The sequence below is a fragment of the Hyla sarda genome, chromosome 13, assembly GCF_029499605.1.
Source record: "Hyla sarda isolate aHylSar1 chromosome 13, aHylSar1.hap1, whole genome shotgun sequence".
In the NCBI taxonomy this organism is placed as follows: Eukaryota; Metazoa; Chordata; class Amphibia; order Anura; family Hylidae; genus Hyla; species Hyla sarda.
The window spans coordinates 27657816-27675647 of NC_079201.1; the positions used below are offsets into that span (position 1 = coordinate 27657816).

Sequence of the window (17832 nt, forward strand, 5' to 3'; positions counted from 1 at the left end):
CCAGTTTTGTAGCTTCAAGACGTTGCATCCGTTCCTGCGCCACCCTCTCACTGTCCTCCATGTGACGTGTCATGTGCTCTACCTGTGATTATATAAGGGGTTAAGACCAGACATAAGGTGGTATCAGCCAACATTATTAATGGTGAGTCTATCTTCTTACTTCTTTCTGACGCAGCACGCTGGCTTCATCCTGTGTCTGCCGGAATCTTCTTTTCTCTGCTTCTAAGCGTTCTGTGAACAAGATCTCATGAGGACAAATACTAGTAATGGATGCCTGTATGTCATCCAGTGTAAGCTGCGAGATGGCTCAGTCCATACCTTCTGCCTGCACAGCCCGCAGCTTCAGCTCTGCACTCGTATTTGTGAGTTCTTGCTTCACATCAAACAGCTGCTCCTGCTGCATCTTACACTTTCTCTCCAGCTCATCCACCTTTAGGGTAGAAAGCAAAGGGAAGGAAAAAATTATATATATAACATACAAGTACTGAACACAGTGCTACAATATATAAGAGCCTTAAAGGGGTATTCCGGGCAAAAACATCTTATCCCCTATCGAAAGGATAGGGGATAAGATGTCTGATCACGGGGGGCCCGCTGCTGGGGGACCCCCCTCGCCCCCCGATCTCCCTGCAGCAGCCCGAAACTGCTACATCTGCAGTTTCGGAAACCGCCGGGCTTCCAAGACGGGGACGTCACGCCACGCCCCCTCCATTCATGTCTGTGGGAGGGGGTGTTGCGGCCGTTACGCCCCCTCCCATAGAAATTAATGGAGGGAGCATGGCGTGACGTCACATCCCCGTCTCGGAAGCCCGGCGGTTTCCGAAACTGCAGATGCCGCTACGCCGAGCTGCTGCAGGGAGATTGCGGGGGGGGGGGGGCTTTCCCAGCGGCGGGCCCCCCGCGATCAGACATCTTATCCCCTATCCTTTCGATAGGGGATAAGATGTTTTTGCCCGGAATACCCCTTTAATTTATTGCATTTCAACCTTTCAATTAACTGTGTAGAATAAATGGGGTACTCAAACAATGATTGCGGTGATACCCGGTGTTAACCCTTCAGACGCAGCGATCAAAGTTGACTGCCGCGTCTGAAGTGAAACCGAAAGCATCTCAGCAGCTCAGCCGGGCTGTTCGGGACCGCCACGGTCCTGAACAGCTTGCAGGACACCAAGACTACCTGCCTCCTGCTTGTCCGATCGTCGAATGACTGCTCCGTGCCTGAGATCCGGGCAGGAGCAGTCGAGCGGCAATAACACTGATCAATGGCATGTTAATGCATGGCAGTGATCAGTGTAGGAAACCATTGAGTGCAGTGTTATAGTCCCCTATGGTGGCTATAACATTGCAAAAAAAGGGGGAAAAAAAGTTAATAAACATGATTTAACCCTTCCCTAATAAAAGTCAGAACCACCCCCCTTTTCGAATAAAAAAAAAACCGATGTAAATAAAAATAAATATAAACATATGTGATATTACCGCGTGCGTAAAGGTCCAAACTAGAGATGAGCGAACTTACAGTAAATTCGATTCGTCACGAACTTCTCGGCTCGGCGGTTGCTGCCTTTTCCTGCATAAATTAGTTCAGCTTTCAGGTGCTCCGGTGGGCTGGAAAAGGTGGATACAGTCCTAGAAAAGAGTCTCCTAGGACTGTATCCACCTTTTCCAGCCCACTGGAGCACCTGAAAGCTGAACTCATTTATGCAGGAAAAGTCATCAACTGCCGAGCCGAGAAGTTCGTGACGAATCGAATTTACTGTAAGTTCGCTCATCTCTAGTCCAAACTATAAAAATATATAGTTAATTAAACCGCACGGTCAACGGCGTACACGTCAAAAAAATTCCAAAGTCCAAAATAGCGTATATTTGGTCACCTATTATACCATAAAAAAAATGAATAAAAAGCGATCAAAAAGTCCAATCAAAACAAAAATGGTACCGATAAAAACTTCAGATCACGGCGCAAAAAATGAGTCCTCATACCGCCCTGTATGTGGCAAAATTAAAAAGTTATAGGGGTCAGAAGATGACATTTTTAAACGTATAAATTTTCCTGCATGTAGTTATGATTTTTTCCAGAAGTGCGACAAAATCAAACCTATATAAGTAGGAGATCATTTTAACCGTATGGACCTACAGAATAATGATAAGTTGTCATTTTTACCGAAAAATTTACTGCATAGAAACGGAAACCCCCAAAAATTACAACATGGCGTTTTTTCTTCAATTTTGTTGCACAATGATTTTTTTTTTGGGTGAAATGACTAATGTCGCTGCAAAGTAGAATTGGTGGCGCAAAAAATAAGCCATAATATGGAATTTTAGGTTGAAAATTGAAAGAATTATGATTTTGAAAAGGTGAGGAGGAAAAAAGCGAAAATGCTAAAAGTGAAAAACCCTGAGTCCTTAAGGGGTTAAGCAACTTGCCCCTTATGTTAGTTTCTTGTAGCTTCCCATGGGAGACACAAAGTGGACCAATGATCTAGTGGGAAAACCTCTAACTACTGGGACCTGTTGGCCATGTGTCTCAGAACACATTTCAGCAATTTCCTATCACTAGAAATAGATCAGGTTTAAATGTGCTTTATATTTGACTTTGTTCCCCTCTTGTATGGAGCCACATTCTTCTATGAGACAGCAAAAGTAAATGCAGCTTTTATATCAATACAGGGCTTTAAAGGGGTACTCCGGTAGAAAACTTTTTTTTTTAATCAACTGATGCCAGACAGTTAAACAGATTTGTAAATGACTACTATTAAAACATCTTAATCCTTCCAGTACTTATTAGCACTGTATGCTTCTTTTTAATTTTGTTTTTGTCTTGTCCCCAGTGTTCTCTGCTGACACCTCTGTCCATGTCAGGAACGGTCTAGAGCAGCATAGGTTTGCTATGGGGATTTTCTCCTGCTCTGGACAGTTCCTGATATGGACAGAGGTAAAATGTAAAAAGAAAATAATTTCCTCTGTAGCATACAGCTACTAAAAAGTACGGGAAGGGTAAAGATTTTTTAATAGAAGTAATTAACAAATCTGTTTAACTTTCTGGCACCAGTTGTTTCAAAAAAAAAAAAAAAAGTTTTCCACCAGAGTACCCCTTTAAAGGGTTACTCCGCTCCCCAGCGTCTGGAACATTGTGTTTCTGAACGCTGTGTGCGGGCTTCCGTGGGGCTCACGAGGGGGCGGGCGTGAACACGGAAGTCTGCACACAGCGTTCAGGAACTCAATGTTCCGGACGCTGGGTATCGGAGTAACCCTTTAAGGGTTATTCTCACTTTTTCTGAGCCCGGCAGTGTTTAGAAGCCAAATAGAGAATGAAAGGAGTGGGGGCAGCGCATGCGCTTTCATTCAGGGGCACAATTTACCAGTGTTTTTGAGAAATGGAGGGGTGTCAGCAGTCGGCCCCACCAATTACATAGTTATCTAATTAGTCAGACGTTACTATATTAACACCTACACCAGTGTTTCCCAACCAGTGCGCCTCCAGCTGTTGCAAAACTACAACTCCCAGCATCCTAGACTTTGAGTACATTACAGAAGCTGACATAGTGATACCTTATTGCGGTACAGCAGAACTTTCTCATTAGACGCGGACAGTTCTTGTCTGAGTTTCGCTTCCCGCATTGCAGATTCCTAAAGTCAAGAAACAATTTAGAAAGATTAAATGTCATGAAAGGCAATTTGCCTGTTTCCTGCGACTAAACATATTTTACTACATGACCCCTGTCTAACTATGTACAAAGCCTTTAAAGGGGGACTCCACTGGAAAAAAAATTTTTTTAATCAAGTGGTTTAAAAATCTTAATCCTCCCAGTACTTATCAGCTGCTGTATACTACAGAGGAAGTTATATCCTTTTTGAATTTCCTTTCTGTCTGACCACAGTGCTCTCTGCTGACACCTCTGTCCATTTTAGGAAACCATAGCAAACCTCTCCTGCTCTGGACAGTTTCTGACATAGACAGAGTTGTCAGCAGAGAGCACTGTGGTCAGACAGAAATGGAATTCAAAAAGAAAACAACTTCCTCTGTAACATACAGCTGCTAATAAGTACTGAACGGATTAAGATTTTTTAATAGAAGTAATTTGCAAATCTGTTTAACTTTCTGGCACCAGTTGATTTAAAAGAAAATGTTTTTCCAGTGGAGTACCCCTTTAACAATGGAAGCCACTGCAGTGATCAGCTGATCGCAGGGAGATTCAAAGCAGGAGGACCCCACTCTATGACTCCACATTCCTGACTATGGGAAATGGACAAGGTTGTTCTGATCAGTGTCCTAGGACCCTCATGAACAAAACACACTGCTCTTCACAAACAGAGTACCGTCAGCACACGGCTTTATTTTCTTATCTGTTCATAAAAAATGATAGCTTGAATCTAAATAAAGCACCAAACTTGGCAGGACTGGCTATCTATCTATGTGAATGGGGGTCTTCTTGAAATAAACCACGTCAGTAGGTGTCTGGCCGCAGATTTTTGCCATGAAGAACACTTGTATCCTCGGCACTAAACTGTGTATGTGGAAATCGGACAGAATAGCATTTAGCTGACAGCTACTGAATGTGTATGAGCACATTAAAGGGGTATTCCAGGAAAAAAAAATGTTTTTTATATCAACTGGCTCCAGAAAGTTAAACAGATTTGTAAATTACTTCTATTAAAAAAATCTTAATCCTTCCAATAATTATCAGTTGCTGAAGTTGAGTTGTTCTTTTTTTGTCTGGCAACAGTGCTCTCTGCTGACATCTCTGCTTGTCTTGGGAACTGCACAGAATAGAAGAGGTTTGCTATGGGAATTTGCTTCTACTCTGGACAGTTCCCGAGACAGGTGTATTCAGAAAGTATTCAGAAAGCACAGAAAAGAACAACTCAACTTCAGCAGCTCATAAGTACTGAAAAGATTAAGATTTTTTAAATAGAAGTAATTTACAAATCTGTATAACTTTCTGGAGCCAGTTTATATATATATAAATATATATATATATATGTGTAAAAACTTTTCCTGGATAACCCCTTTAACATAAATGTGGGATATGGTGAGAGACAAGCTACTGCTGCTCCTATGGCACCACTCTTGTAGGGTTGCGGTGCACAGGCACTCCAAGGTGCAGATACAGAGTTGCGCCTTACAATTGTAGGATGCCAAATAGCTCCTAAGAATTGCCCATGTATCCTAACCCAAGGGGTATGTCGGGTTTATACATCTCATTCCCTATCTAAAGTATAAGTGATAAGATGTATGTTCACAGGGGTCCCGCCACTGGGGACCCCGAAATCTCAGTGCAGCCCCGGCATCCTGTGCCAGGCGCTGCCTCCGGGACAGGACGTGACTTCATGGCCACGCCCCCTACATTCATGTCTATGGGAGAGGGCGTGACGGCCATCACGCCCCCTTCCATAGACATGGAGGGGGCGTGACATTACTAGTGGCGTGGCCGTGACATCACAGCACTGCACTGAGATCCACAGGATAAGGGATAAGATGTATAAACCTGGAATACCCCTTTAAATGTACCTTTCTCCTACATAACAGTACCTGCTATCCACAATTCTGCCTGTCCTACAGCTCCCTTGATGCGCACCCTCCCCTCACACCTCTCCTGACCTCCTTCTCCCTCCTCAGTTCTTTGGCATGCAGTTCTCTCATGCTGGAGCTATCTCGCTTTGTTTGAGTCAGGATCACCCCAAGGTCTTGCACTTTCTGCTGTGATAAAGCCAAGGCCGCATCAGTCATGTGTAACCTGCAGAGAGATGGAAAGTGGAACAAAGTTGGGTATACAACATATCAGTCATGGTATGGATCACCAAATAAGCAATTTTGTAAATCTGCTTTATTGGAAAGTGAATTAAAGGGTTACTCCACTGCCGCAGCGTTCGGAAAATTTTGCTCCCAACGCTGGGTGCGGGTGTCGTGATGTCCCACCACGCCCCATCAATGCAAGTCTATGGGAGGGGGTGTGGCGGTCGCCACACCCCCTCCCATAGACTTGCATTGAGGGAGCGTGGTGTGACATCACAACCCCCGGTGCCTGCACCCATCGTTCTAAACAAATCGGGTGCTGCACAGAGATTGCGGGGGTCCCAGTGGCAGGACCCCCGCAATCCGACATCTTATCCCCTATACTTTGGATAGGGGATAAGATGTCTAGGGGCAAAGTACCCCTTTAAGCTGTACAAACAACAGTACACGAGAACCGTAACACATAATATACAAAAGTAAAACAGCATAAGACCTAGAATCACATAAAGGAGTAAGATAAGAATATGAAAGGTCAAAAGGTCAAGGAGAAAAGAGCAAGATAATAGTGAGGTGAAGGATGATGGAGAATATATAGTAGAGAAAGAACCACACCATCCCCCCCCCCCCTCCCCCCAACCTTTTCAAATTAAATGGGGCATTTCCTATATCCTAATATCCTAACCTCATGTTACTTTTTTGGGACACTGTGCGTCCAGTACAGGACCCTGAAGAAGCTCCTGTCCTCTACATTTCTTACTTTTATATGTAAGGATTTGCTTTATCTATATTAGTTATCTACTTATTTTTCTTTAATCCTCACTTTTTCCAATTTTTGGATGACATTTTGAGGCTTCAGAACCAAGTACCAGGTTTCCAGAGTTATGGTCCCAACATACAATGGTTTTAATATACAATGGTCGTCCTGGAACAGATAACTATTGTAACTTGAGGGACCCCTTGTATATAGAATAGACACAATTGCTCTTGGCCCTTGAGACCCCAATTAGTGGATTATCAGAAATAGGGGGCCTTGGGGAGGGGAACTGAGAATGCAGTGCATGGTGCGGTTGTAGGTAGAAAGACTCGCGCGCAAAGCAAAGTCAGCTTGCAGTTGTGAAATGGATCACCCCCCCACAGTGTGATTGCAGGGGGGCGGCTGGGGGGTGATTCACTGCTGAGGTAGCCTGAGGGCTTACCTCTCCTTCAATGTGGGCTCCTGCGCTGGGAATGATAAAGCCTGGTCCGTTAAGTGCAGAGCACACAGATCAATGTGGTTCTATGAAACTGCATTGATCTGTATGAGGAATCAAATGATTCCTCCTAACAGTCCCCTGACTAAAAGTGTTAACAAAATAGGTAAAAAAAAGTTTAAAAACACACTCATTAACCCCTTCCTTATTAAAAGTTTAAATCACCCCACTTTTCCCAAATTCAATATTAAAAATATATAAACCTTATAAAAATAAACGTGTGGTATCGCCACGTGCGTAAATGTCCGAAATATAAAAATATATTGTTAAAGTGTACCTCTCATCAAAAAAACTTTTGATATATTATAGATTAATGTATGCAGAATAACTTTACAATTGCATGTTATTAAAAAATATGCTTCTTTCTATTTAATTTTCCACTTTGAAGAAATGACCACTAGGGGTCTCCCTACCAGTCCAGGCAGCAAGCATTTCAGACTCATGCTGGAGTCCTAAACACTACGAGCTGCCAGTCTGCTTTGTTCACAAAGGAGAACACTCAGAGCTGCCAGCCTGCTTTGTTCACAGCCTGTTTGGCTGTGAACAAAGCAGGCTGGCAGCTCTGAGTGTTTAGGACTCCAGCATGAGTCTGAAATGCTTGCTGACAGGACTGATCGGGAAAAATACAATAGAAAGAAGCATATTTTTCATTTACATGCTATTGGAAAGTTATTCAACATTCATTAATCTAAAAGATATCAAAAGTTTATTTGATGAGAGGTACCTTTTAATTAAACCGCACGTTCAATGGTGTACGCGCAAAAAAATATTCCAAAGTCCAAAATAACGTCTTTTTTTTGTAAAAATGAAAAAATAATCAAAAAAAGTCTGATCAAAACAAAAATGGTACCGATAAAAACTTCAGATCATACAGCCCCGTATGCGAAAAAATTAAAAAGTTATAGGGGTCAGAAGAGGACAATTTTAAATGTATTAATTTTCGTGCATGTAGTTATGATTTTTTTCCCAGAAGTACGACAAAATCAAATCTATATAAGTAGGGTATCATTTTAACCGTATGGACCTACAGAATAAAGATAAGGTGTCATTTTTACCGAAAAATGTACTGCGTGGAAACGGAAGCCCCCAAAATTTACAAAATTAATTTTTTTCTTCAATTTTGTTGTACAATGGTACTGGTCAGTAAGAGTAAGATATTACAAAATTAATTACAAAATAAAGTAAAAATGACTCCTTACTTGGCGGTCAGTGAATTAACAACCGATTTCTTGTCATCCAACGCGTCTTGAAGTTTGCTGACTTGCAAAGTCGTAGTCCTGGTATAATGGAAGGGGAAGAATAAAACAAGATAAAAAACAGAGCAAAAAAATAGTTGAAGCTATCCTGTAGGTCGGTGTATCCTAACCATGGTTGCAAAACTACAACTCCCAGCATGCCCGGACAGCCTTCGGCTGTCCGGGCATGCTGGGAGTTGTAGTTTTGCAGCAACTAGAGGTTGGGAAACACTGCTGTAGGCTGACCAACCTGGTGCTGCGGCTGATCTCCTCCCTCTGTTTATCAATGGTTCCCATCAGGTCCAGGAACTATAGGAGAACCCACATAAGTTATCAAGAACCCAGACAGAAAACAGGAAGAAGCCTTTACAAATCACCTACCTGCTTATTCTTTTCTTGTGTTATATTCTGGACTTCCCTGGTAAGGATCTGCCTCTGATTCAGGTTGTCCGTCTTCACCGTCTTTCTATCCAGGTTATAATCTATGGCCTGTTCTGTAACACATAGATACAAAATACAGTTATTATTATTATTATTAATAAAATACAAAAATGTATGTTTAACTTGGAGGTTAAAAAGTACCTGTCACCAAACTAAACTTTTAATATATCGTTCCTTATGTAATTATAAGACACTTTGCTATTTACCTGCAGTTAAAATTCTCAACCTTTATATGTTTTTAATGTGATTGAAAAATTTGCCACTAGGTGGCTCTGTTCTGTTCCCTGCCATAAGTCAAATAGTTAGTTTGGTCTCCTCCCGGCCAGGCAGGAGACCAAACTCGGGAAGTGGGTGCAGGGCATGGCGAGGCACAGCTCTCGCAGGCTTCAGTGACGTCGCCCCTGCTGGGGAACACCCACTTTCTCCTGCCGGGAGCTCACACAATGTGAACAAGGGGAAAGGTATGATACACAGCTTTTTAAAGTTCGGAATTTTTTTTTAGGGCAGGAGGAGTGTTAGGAGTAGTTAGGAAATACGATCTGAGTTAGTTTAGAAAATATGGTTTGATGACAGGTACTCTTTAAAGGGGTACTTCTCCCCTAGACATCTTATCCCCTATCCAAGGATACGGGATAAGATGTCTGATCGCAGGGGTCCCGCTGCTGGGATCCCCCACGATCTCTCCTGCAGCCCCCCCCCCGAGTCAGCAGCTCTCCGGAGCTAGGTTTGCTCCATGGCTGATGACTCACGATACAGGGATCGGCGGTTTGTGACGTCAACAGCCCCGCCCCCTCATGACATCACACCCCGTACCCTTAATGCAGGTCTATGGGACTCTGCTGCACCAGAATGTACAAAAGTATTTCCTACGCGGAATTACACTCGGAAATTCTGTAGTATGAACCTATATAAATATCAATAGCATATACGGCTAACATTACTAGTACATTTTTATTTTCTGTTGGAACCACTGTCTATGGGATAATAAGGCTGCGGTGACCATCTTTGTTCATCATAAAGATTGTTGGCATTTTCCTTTTTCCATCACACAAGGCTGGTTCTAGGGTTACAATGCTGTAGCTCCAATGTTTGCATCTCATCATGGTATTCTAGTCCATCTTGGTTTAGAATCACATATATACCACGTAACAGGTAATTATATGGAGTTAGCACATGCAGCATTTTAATTGTAAACAGTCGCTGATGGATCAACATTTTAATATAGGACTTTTCCTTTTTAAATTATTTTTTGTTACATACAATGTTAATCCCTGAGGAACCGTAATTTTTAGCTACGAAGAAACACGTTGTATAGGATTTGCTGTATATCTTGGTTGTGTATTATATCAGAACACTACTAACATATTAATTGAATATGTATAGAGATATATATATATATATATGTATGTAACAAATGGATTTGCACTCATATTGTAATCATAATGGATTTGGTCATATTGTAGTCAGTCAGAGAGGATACTCTGTGAGACCTCTGTCTGACATATGAGGGTCAGCTCATTCTTACCTTATTACTAGGTGTTTTAACAAGTATCAGTAAAGATTATGCTTTAGGGTTTTTTTTTTTTTTTAGATTTTTAAGTAGTGTGAACCTAGCCTTTAACCCCTTAAGGACTCAGCGTTTTTCCATTTTTTTTCCTCATCACCTTCTAAAAATCATAACGATTTCAATTTTGCACATAAAATGCCATATGATGGATAATTTTTTGCGCCACCAATTCTACTTTGCAGTGACATCAGTCATTTTACCAAAAAATCCACGGCAAAATGGAAAAAAAAATTCATTGTGCAACAAAATTGACGAAAAAATGCAATTTTGTAAATTTTGGGGGCTTCTGTTTCTACAAAGTGTAAAAAATGACACCTTATCATTATTCTGTAGGTCCATACAATTAAAATGATACCCTACTTATATAGGTTTGATTTTGTTGGACTTCTGAAAAAAATCATAACTACATACAGGAAAATTTATACGTTTAAAATTGTCATCTTCTGACCACTATAACTTTTTTATTTTTCCGCGTACGGGGCGGTATGAGGGCTAATTTTTTTGTGCCGTGATCTGAAGTTTTTATCGGTACCATTTTTGTATTGATTTGACTTTTTGATAGCTTTTTATTCATTTTTTCATGATATAAAAAGTGACCAAAAATACACTATTTTGGGCTTTGGAATTTTTTTTGCGCGTACGCCGTTGACCGAGCGGTTTAATTAACGATATATTTTTATAATTCGGACATTTCCGCACGTGGTGATACCACATGTTTATTTTATTTACACTGTTGTTTTATTTTTATGGGAAAAGGGGGGTGATTCAAACCTTTATTAGTGAAGGGGTTAAGGACCTTTACTAAACTTTTTTTTTCCAATGTTATAGGTCCCATAGGGACCTATAACACTGCACACACTGATCTTATACACTGTTCACTGCAAAGCCATAGCGATTAGACATCTTATCCCCTATCCTTTGGAAAGAGAATAAGATGTCTAGAGGAGGAGTACCCCTTTAAGGGTAAGTTCTACAGTGAAATATCTGTGACAATTGCCAACCAGCAGATCTGACGATAAGCATCAAGGCCTGAATTCAGCTACATGTGGATGGGGTAGCAGTCTATTGATATTTGCACCAAAAGTCTGTGACATGTGAACTGACCCTAAATGTGTTCGGCATTTCTCTGAGATAGTGTGGTCAGCGAGTTTTCAATATGTTTGAACTCTAGATCCACTTCTCAGCTAGAAGTGTATAAGATAGCAGGTCTGGATGGAAGCATTGGTGTATTATAATAGTAAGGCTGGGGAATGGAGCAGAAGAGGAAATGACCCTGGCAGGAAGTGAGTACCGGTGAGTGCACAGTAGTCATCCTCGAGACCCCCTCCCTTTAAAGGGGTACTCCTGTGGGGAAAACTTTTTTATTTTAAATCAACTGGTGCCAGAAAGTTAAACAGATTTGTAAATTACTTCTATTAAAAAATCTTAATCCTTCCAGTAGTTATTAGCTGCTGGATACTACAGAGGAAATTATTTTCTTTTTGGAACACAGTGCTCTCTGCTGACATCACGAGCACAGTGCTCTCTGCTGACATCTCTGTCCATTTTAAGAACTGTCCAGAGTAGGAGAAAATCCCCATAGCAAACATATGCTGCTCTGGACAGTTCCTATAATGGACAGAGATGTCAGCAGAGAGCACTGTGGTCATGATGTCAGCAGAGAGCATTGTGTTCCAAAAAGAAAAGAATTTCCTCTGTAGTATGCAGCAGCTAATAAGTACTGGAAGGATAAATATTTTTTTAATAAAAGTAATTTACAAATCTGTTTAACTTTCTGGCACCAGTTGATTTAAAAATAAATAAATAAAAAAGTTTTCCTCCGGAGTACCCCCTTAACAAGAAAGAATTTCCAAGCAGAGTCTGGTAGAAAAATTCCGCAAGAAAATTCCATTGCAGCATGAACCCTTTAGAATTTCCTGGATTTCTGCATTGATTATTAATAAAATGTGGTCTGATTGTTCGCTATGACACAAGTTTAAATAAACACAATGTAACTGTTCATGTCCTTATCATTTTCAATGGGATTCTGCTGCACTGTGCACACGGCGGAATTTCTGCAGCAGATGTTGGTCTCCGCCAAAAGGATGAACGTGTTCATCCTTTCGTCAGAATATGCTCGGAAATGCATTGCCATCTATGGAGGTGGTGCATTTCCGAGTGGTCCTAGCACTAGCGGAACATGCTATTAGAATGTCTGCCCGTGTTTTTTCAGGCGGACATTCTGCAAAATTTCCGCCATGTGAACATGGCCTTATGCTTCTAATGGATTGAAAATTAATTAGTCCCCAATGTCTTTTTCTCACCAGCTGTTCGATGTATTTAGCTGTAAAGCATAACAACCCACAAGGGTGAGCGAGACATCTGACGCCTTCCACCAATTCCCATGTTTATGTATGGGACATGACATCTGATCCTGCTTCACCTAGTGGCACAATTATACAGAAACAGGAACCAGACCTATGGTCTATCCACATTTATATTCTATTATTATTGTGGTTGTTAAAGGGGTACTCTTTTTTTTTTTAAATCAACTGGTGCCAAAAAGGTAAACAGATTTGTAAATTACTTCCATTAAAAAATCTTAATCCTTCCAGTAACTATTAGCTGCTGTATACTAGAAAGGAAATTCTTTTCTTTTTGGATTTCTTTTCTGTCTGTCCACAGTGCTCTCTGCTGACACCTCGGTTCATTTTAGGAACTGTCCAGAGCAGCATATGTTTGCTATGGAGATTTTATCCTCCTCTGGACAGTTACAGACATGGACAGAGGTGTCAGCAGAGAGCACTGTGGTCAGACAGAAAAGAAATCCAAAAAGAAAAGTATTTTCTCTGTAGTTTACAGCAGCTGATAAGTACTGGAAGGATTAAGATTCTATTAAAAGAAACAGATTTGTAAATCACTTAACTTTCTGGAACCAGTTGATTTAAAAAAATAAAATAAAATAATAATAATAATTCCACCGGAGTACCAATTTAATATTATTATTATTAATAATAACAATAATAATAATAGTAATAAAAAAATATATAATAATAACAGTAATAATAATAATAATAATCAAAAATAAAAGAATTTGTAAATATTTAAAGAATGTGTATACAAGTAACATGATGTTAAAGGGGTACTCCGCCCCTAGACATCTTATCCCATATCCAAAGGATAGGGGATAAGATGTCAGATCGGCGCGGTCCCGCTGCTGGGGAGCCCCGGGATCCCTGCTGCAGCACCCCGCTTTCATTACAGCACAGAGCGAGTTCACTCTGCACGTAATGACGGGCAATACAGGGGCCGGAGCATCGTTACGTCACGGTTCCGCCCCTCGTGACGTCACGGCCCGCCCCTTTCAATACAAGTCTATGGGAGGGGGCGTGGCGGTTGTCACGCCCCCTGCCATAGACTTGCATTAAGGGGACGGGCCGTGATGTCATGAGGGGCGGGGCCATGACGTCACGCTGCTCCGTACCCTGTATTGCCCGTCATTACGCACAGAGCGAACTCACTCTGTGCTGTAATGATAGCGGGGTGCCGCAGTGGCGATCCCCGGGGTCCCCAGAAGCGGGACCGCGGTGATCTAACATCTTATCCCCTATCCTTTGGATATGGGATAAGATGTCTAGGGGCGCAGTACCCCTTTAATTACAACACAGTAAAATATATAAAAACAAATATAAGAGTATCCAAAAAGAAAAGAATTTCCTCTGCAGTATACAGCAGCTGATAAGAAGTAATTTACTAATCTGTTTAACTTTCTGGCACCAGTTGATTTAAAAAAAAAAATTTCCACTGGAGTACCCCTTTAACATTATTATTATTAATAATAATAATAACAATAATAAAACAAATTATATAATAATAATAATAAAAATTAAAGAATTTGTAAATATTTAAAGAATGTGAATACAAGTAACATGATGTTAATTACAAGACAGTAAAATATAGAAAAACAAATAAAAGCATAATGCTTCACAGACAAGCGTCACCAGTGGGATCTTTTGTATCCTCAAGGGATTGTACGTGATATTAGTAGACGATTAAACACACTACAGTATCAAGTGACAAGCCACCCCGACCCTGGGGATGAGGCAGTGCCATCATTTCATCATGACTCCACCATGTACCTCTAAAGCTACACTGCAGAAAATAGAAGGAAAATGCTCAAATCCCAATTTCCTTTTTGGGCCTTATTGCTTCTGATCTCTCAACAAGCCACAGCCCTAATTACTCTGCAAATTCATATATATATATATATATATATATATATATATATATATATATTTATCAATCATAGAAGGGGGTCATCACTAGGAGTGCCCTCCTGTAAGGCTGGGTTCACACCACACTTTTGCAATACAGTTCCCGTATGAGGTTTTAAAAAAAAATGGATTCCTCAAAACCAGACTAAACTGTATCAAAACGTGTGTAAAAATTATAATCCGTATACGGTTTGAAAATTGATGTCCGGTTGCATCAGTTTTTTTAAGAAAAAAAAAGTATACGTTTTTAAGTTTTCACTCCATTATGAATAAAGTTTCACTTGTTTGATTGAAATTCCAAGAAAAAAAAAAAAAAACTGTGTAAAGTTAAAAACTGTATGGTGAAAACCGGATGGAACCGTACGCACATATGGTTCTTTACGGTTCCTATTGACTCCCATGTTAAAAAAAAAAAGGTATACGGTTTCAATATGGTTTTTCACCTGGACCAAAAACCGTGGTAGGCTATGGTTTTGGGTACGGGAAAAAAAAAATGATAAAAACCGTACAAGACGCAAAACGGACACAACCTGATGCATCTTTTGACATACGGTTTTCAATGGAGAGTCAATGCAGACGGTTTTCAATACGGTTCCGTACGGTTTTCAAATTGAGAACGTATACGGGAACTGTATTGTAAAAACATGGTGTGAACCCGGCCTAAGGCTGCATTCACACCACGACTGCAGTCTCCAGTTACCGGATCCGGCTGGGGGAGGAGATAACCAGGCGCTCCCGTACCCTAGCAGGACCGGCGCTTTAATGAGCCGGTTGTAGTCAAACAGTGACTCCGGTTGGCTTATTTCTGCCCCGTATCCGGTTTTGTGACCGGACAATAGTATACTATGGTTTTAGGTCAGGTCACAAAACCGGATACGGGGCAGAAATGAGGCGACCAGTCGTTGTTTGACTCCGGTCGGCTCATTAAAGTGAATGGATTTCAGCGCGGTCCGGCTGGGGTACGGGAGCGCCTGGTTTTCCCCTCCCCCAGCTGGATCCGGCACTAATAGGCTGCAATCGTGGTGTGAATGCAGCCTAAGCCAGAGATAAGAGCAGCTGCAAACATTAAGGGCCCATTCACACTACAGAATTTCCGAGCAGAGAAATTCCGCTCAGAAATTCCATGTAGCACCCTCCCATTGTTTTCAATGGCATTCTGCAGAATGTCCGTAGTGTGAATGGGCCCTATCTCGCATTCTGGAGGGTGCGGAGCAGCAATGTATCCCATGATCTCTCGGGGTACATGTGTAGGCCGGTGTTCCTCCGCACGTAGCTGCGGCAAAACTACAATTCCCATCATGCCCGGACAGCCGAAGGCTGTCCGGGCATGATGGGAGTTGTAGTTTTGCAAGAGCTAAAGAGGAAATATGGAGTCACCCGCAAGGGTCAAGGGTCACTCAGGGTCAAACTCTGTACCATGGCTTGATGTGCTTTTCTTACCAATAGCCTTTAAGATGTCACTGGGGATGTTGTTTCCGGACAGATCCATCTTCATGATGATTTTATTGCTTTGAAGACAATCAAGAAGGGCTCGACCTCCCAGAAGACCAATGTTATTCCATCGCAGGTCTGTGGGAAGTTACACCAAGGAATCATAGATTGTCCGCAATGCAAAAAGTATAAGAGGACAGATGATAATCTACAGGATATATACAGAGACAATTGAATGTTGCATCATAAGGTCATATATACCAGGCTAAGGCTGGGTTCACACCACATTTTGTACTTACGGTTCCCGTATACGGCTGGGAGGAGGGGTGGGCGGGGTTTAATCGCGGCGCCCACACTCCGTATAGGGGAACCGTATTTAATGCATGTCTATGAGCCGACCGGAGTGAACCGCAGCCTCCGGTCGGCTGCGTTTTCGGCCGTATGCGGTTTCCCGACCGCAGGCAAAAACGTCGTCGACCGCGTTTTTGCCTACGGTCGGGAAACCGCATACGGCCGAAAACGCAGCCGACCGGAGGCTGCGGTTCACTCCGGTCGGCTCATAGACATGCATTAAATACGGTTCCCCTATACAGCTGAGTGCGGGCGCCGCGATTAAGCCCCGCCCCCCTCCTCCCAGTATGGGGGAACCGTAAGTACAAAACGTGGTGTGAACCCAGCCTTATTCTGGCACATCTGCTCACATTACTTAGATCCGTACCTAATTCTCGCAGGCCGAGGTTGTGTTTCAGCACAGTGGACAATTCTTCTGCTCCTTTATGGCTGATCTGGTTGTTGCGTAGGTCCAGTCTTTGAAGAGTTTGGTTGCAGCTAAGGCCATCACACAGATTAGAGAATCCGTCTTCCCACATGCCAAGGTTGTTCCACTCCAAGGTCAGACTGCAACGAGGAGTATACATTAACCATTCCTGCGGTAGATCACGGCAGTACATACAGTCTGTGGCATTGTGTAAAGAATTTGCTTATACAGGTTACTGTACCCTGTCACCCTCCCCCAGTACCCAACGTGCTGGAGCAGCTAAGTAGCAGGCCTTCCCCCAGATCACAAGGCCATACAAGGCCATTATGACTTTGCCTGCATCGATGTCACTACGTCATGCTGGGCTGGGGTGCAGTGTCAGTAGTGTGCAGCAGTGTAAGCAGCATCCTAGAGTAGCAGATGCAGGCAGGTAACCACAAGCCAGCCAGGAAGAGGAGAAGCAATGCTGTGGACTGTGCGGGATCTGACAGGGGAAGGCGAGTATGAATGTTTTTGATTTTTTTTGTTTTTTTAAATCATGGTGAGGGGCAACTATCTTCAGGGGACTACCTAAAGGGAGCTACTGTCTACAGGGGGCTACTACCTAAAGGGGTAGCTATCTACAGGCGACCTACTTGCAGGGACTACTACCTACAGGGGATACTATCTACAGGGCACTATTACCTAGAGGGGGGCTAATATCTACAGGGGACCCACCTACAGTGGGCTATGATCTACAGGGGACCTACTTGCAGGGACTATTACCTACAGGGGACCCATCTACAGGGGACTATTACCTAGAGGGGGGCAATTATCTACAGGGGACCCATCTACAGTGGACTACTACCTAAAGGAGTAGCTATCTACAGGGGACCCACTTGCAGGGATTACTATCTACAAGGGGATACTATCTACAGGAGACTCATCTACAGGGGACTATTACCTAGAGAGGGGCTACTATCTACAGGGGACCCATTTACAGTGGACTCCTACCTAAAGGGGCAGCTATCTACAGGGGACCCACCTGCGGGGACTACTACCTACAGAGGACCCATCTACAGGAGACTACTATCTAAAGGGGGGCTACTATCTACAGGAGACCCATCTACATGGGACTACTACCTAAAGGGGTAGCTATCTACAGGGGGCATACTTGCAGGGACT

General features: G+C 42.4%; 1 protein-coding gene across 2 annotated transcripts in view; it reads right to left on the reverse strand.

Moving 5' to 3' along the window:
* The window catches only part of LRRC45 (leucine rich repeat containing 45), a 38106-nt gene that overhangs the window by 14678 nt on the left and 5596 nt on the right, over positions 1 to 17832 (reverse strand). For both annotated transcript variants that reach the window (XM_056549919.1, XM_056549920.1), the window contains exons 5-14: positions 16630 to 16808; positions 15921 to 16049; positions 8601 to 8713; positions 8470 to 8528; positions 8184 to 8261; positions 5600 to 5735; positions 3550 to 3627; positions 319 to 430; positions 161 to 231; positions 1 to 82 (exon numbers count right to left, since the gene is read on the reverse strand). The exon at positions 1 to 82 is cut by the window's left edge and continues 11 nt beyond it. In XM_056549919.1, the coding sequence (XP_056405894.1) occupies positions 1 to 82; positions 161 to 231; positions 319 to 430; positions 3550 to 3627; positions 5600 to 5735; positions 8184 to 8261; positions 8470 to 8528; positions 8601 to 8713; positions 15921 to 16049; positions 16630 to 16808 (1037 nt within the window). The remainder of the gene's footprint in view (positions 83 to 160; positions 232 to 318; positions 431 to 3549; positions 3628 to 5599; positions 5736 to 8183; positions 8262 to 8469; positions 8529 to 8600; positions 8714 to 15920; positions 16050 to 16629; positions 16809 to 17832) is intronic.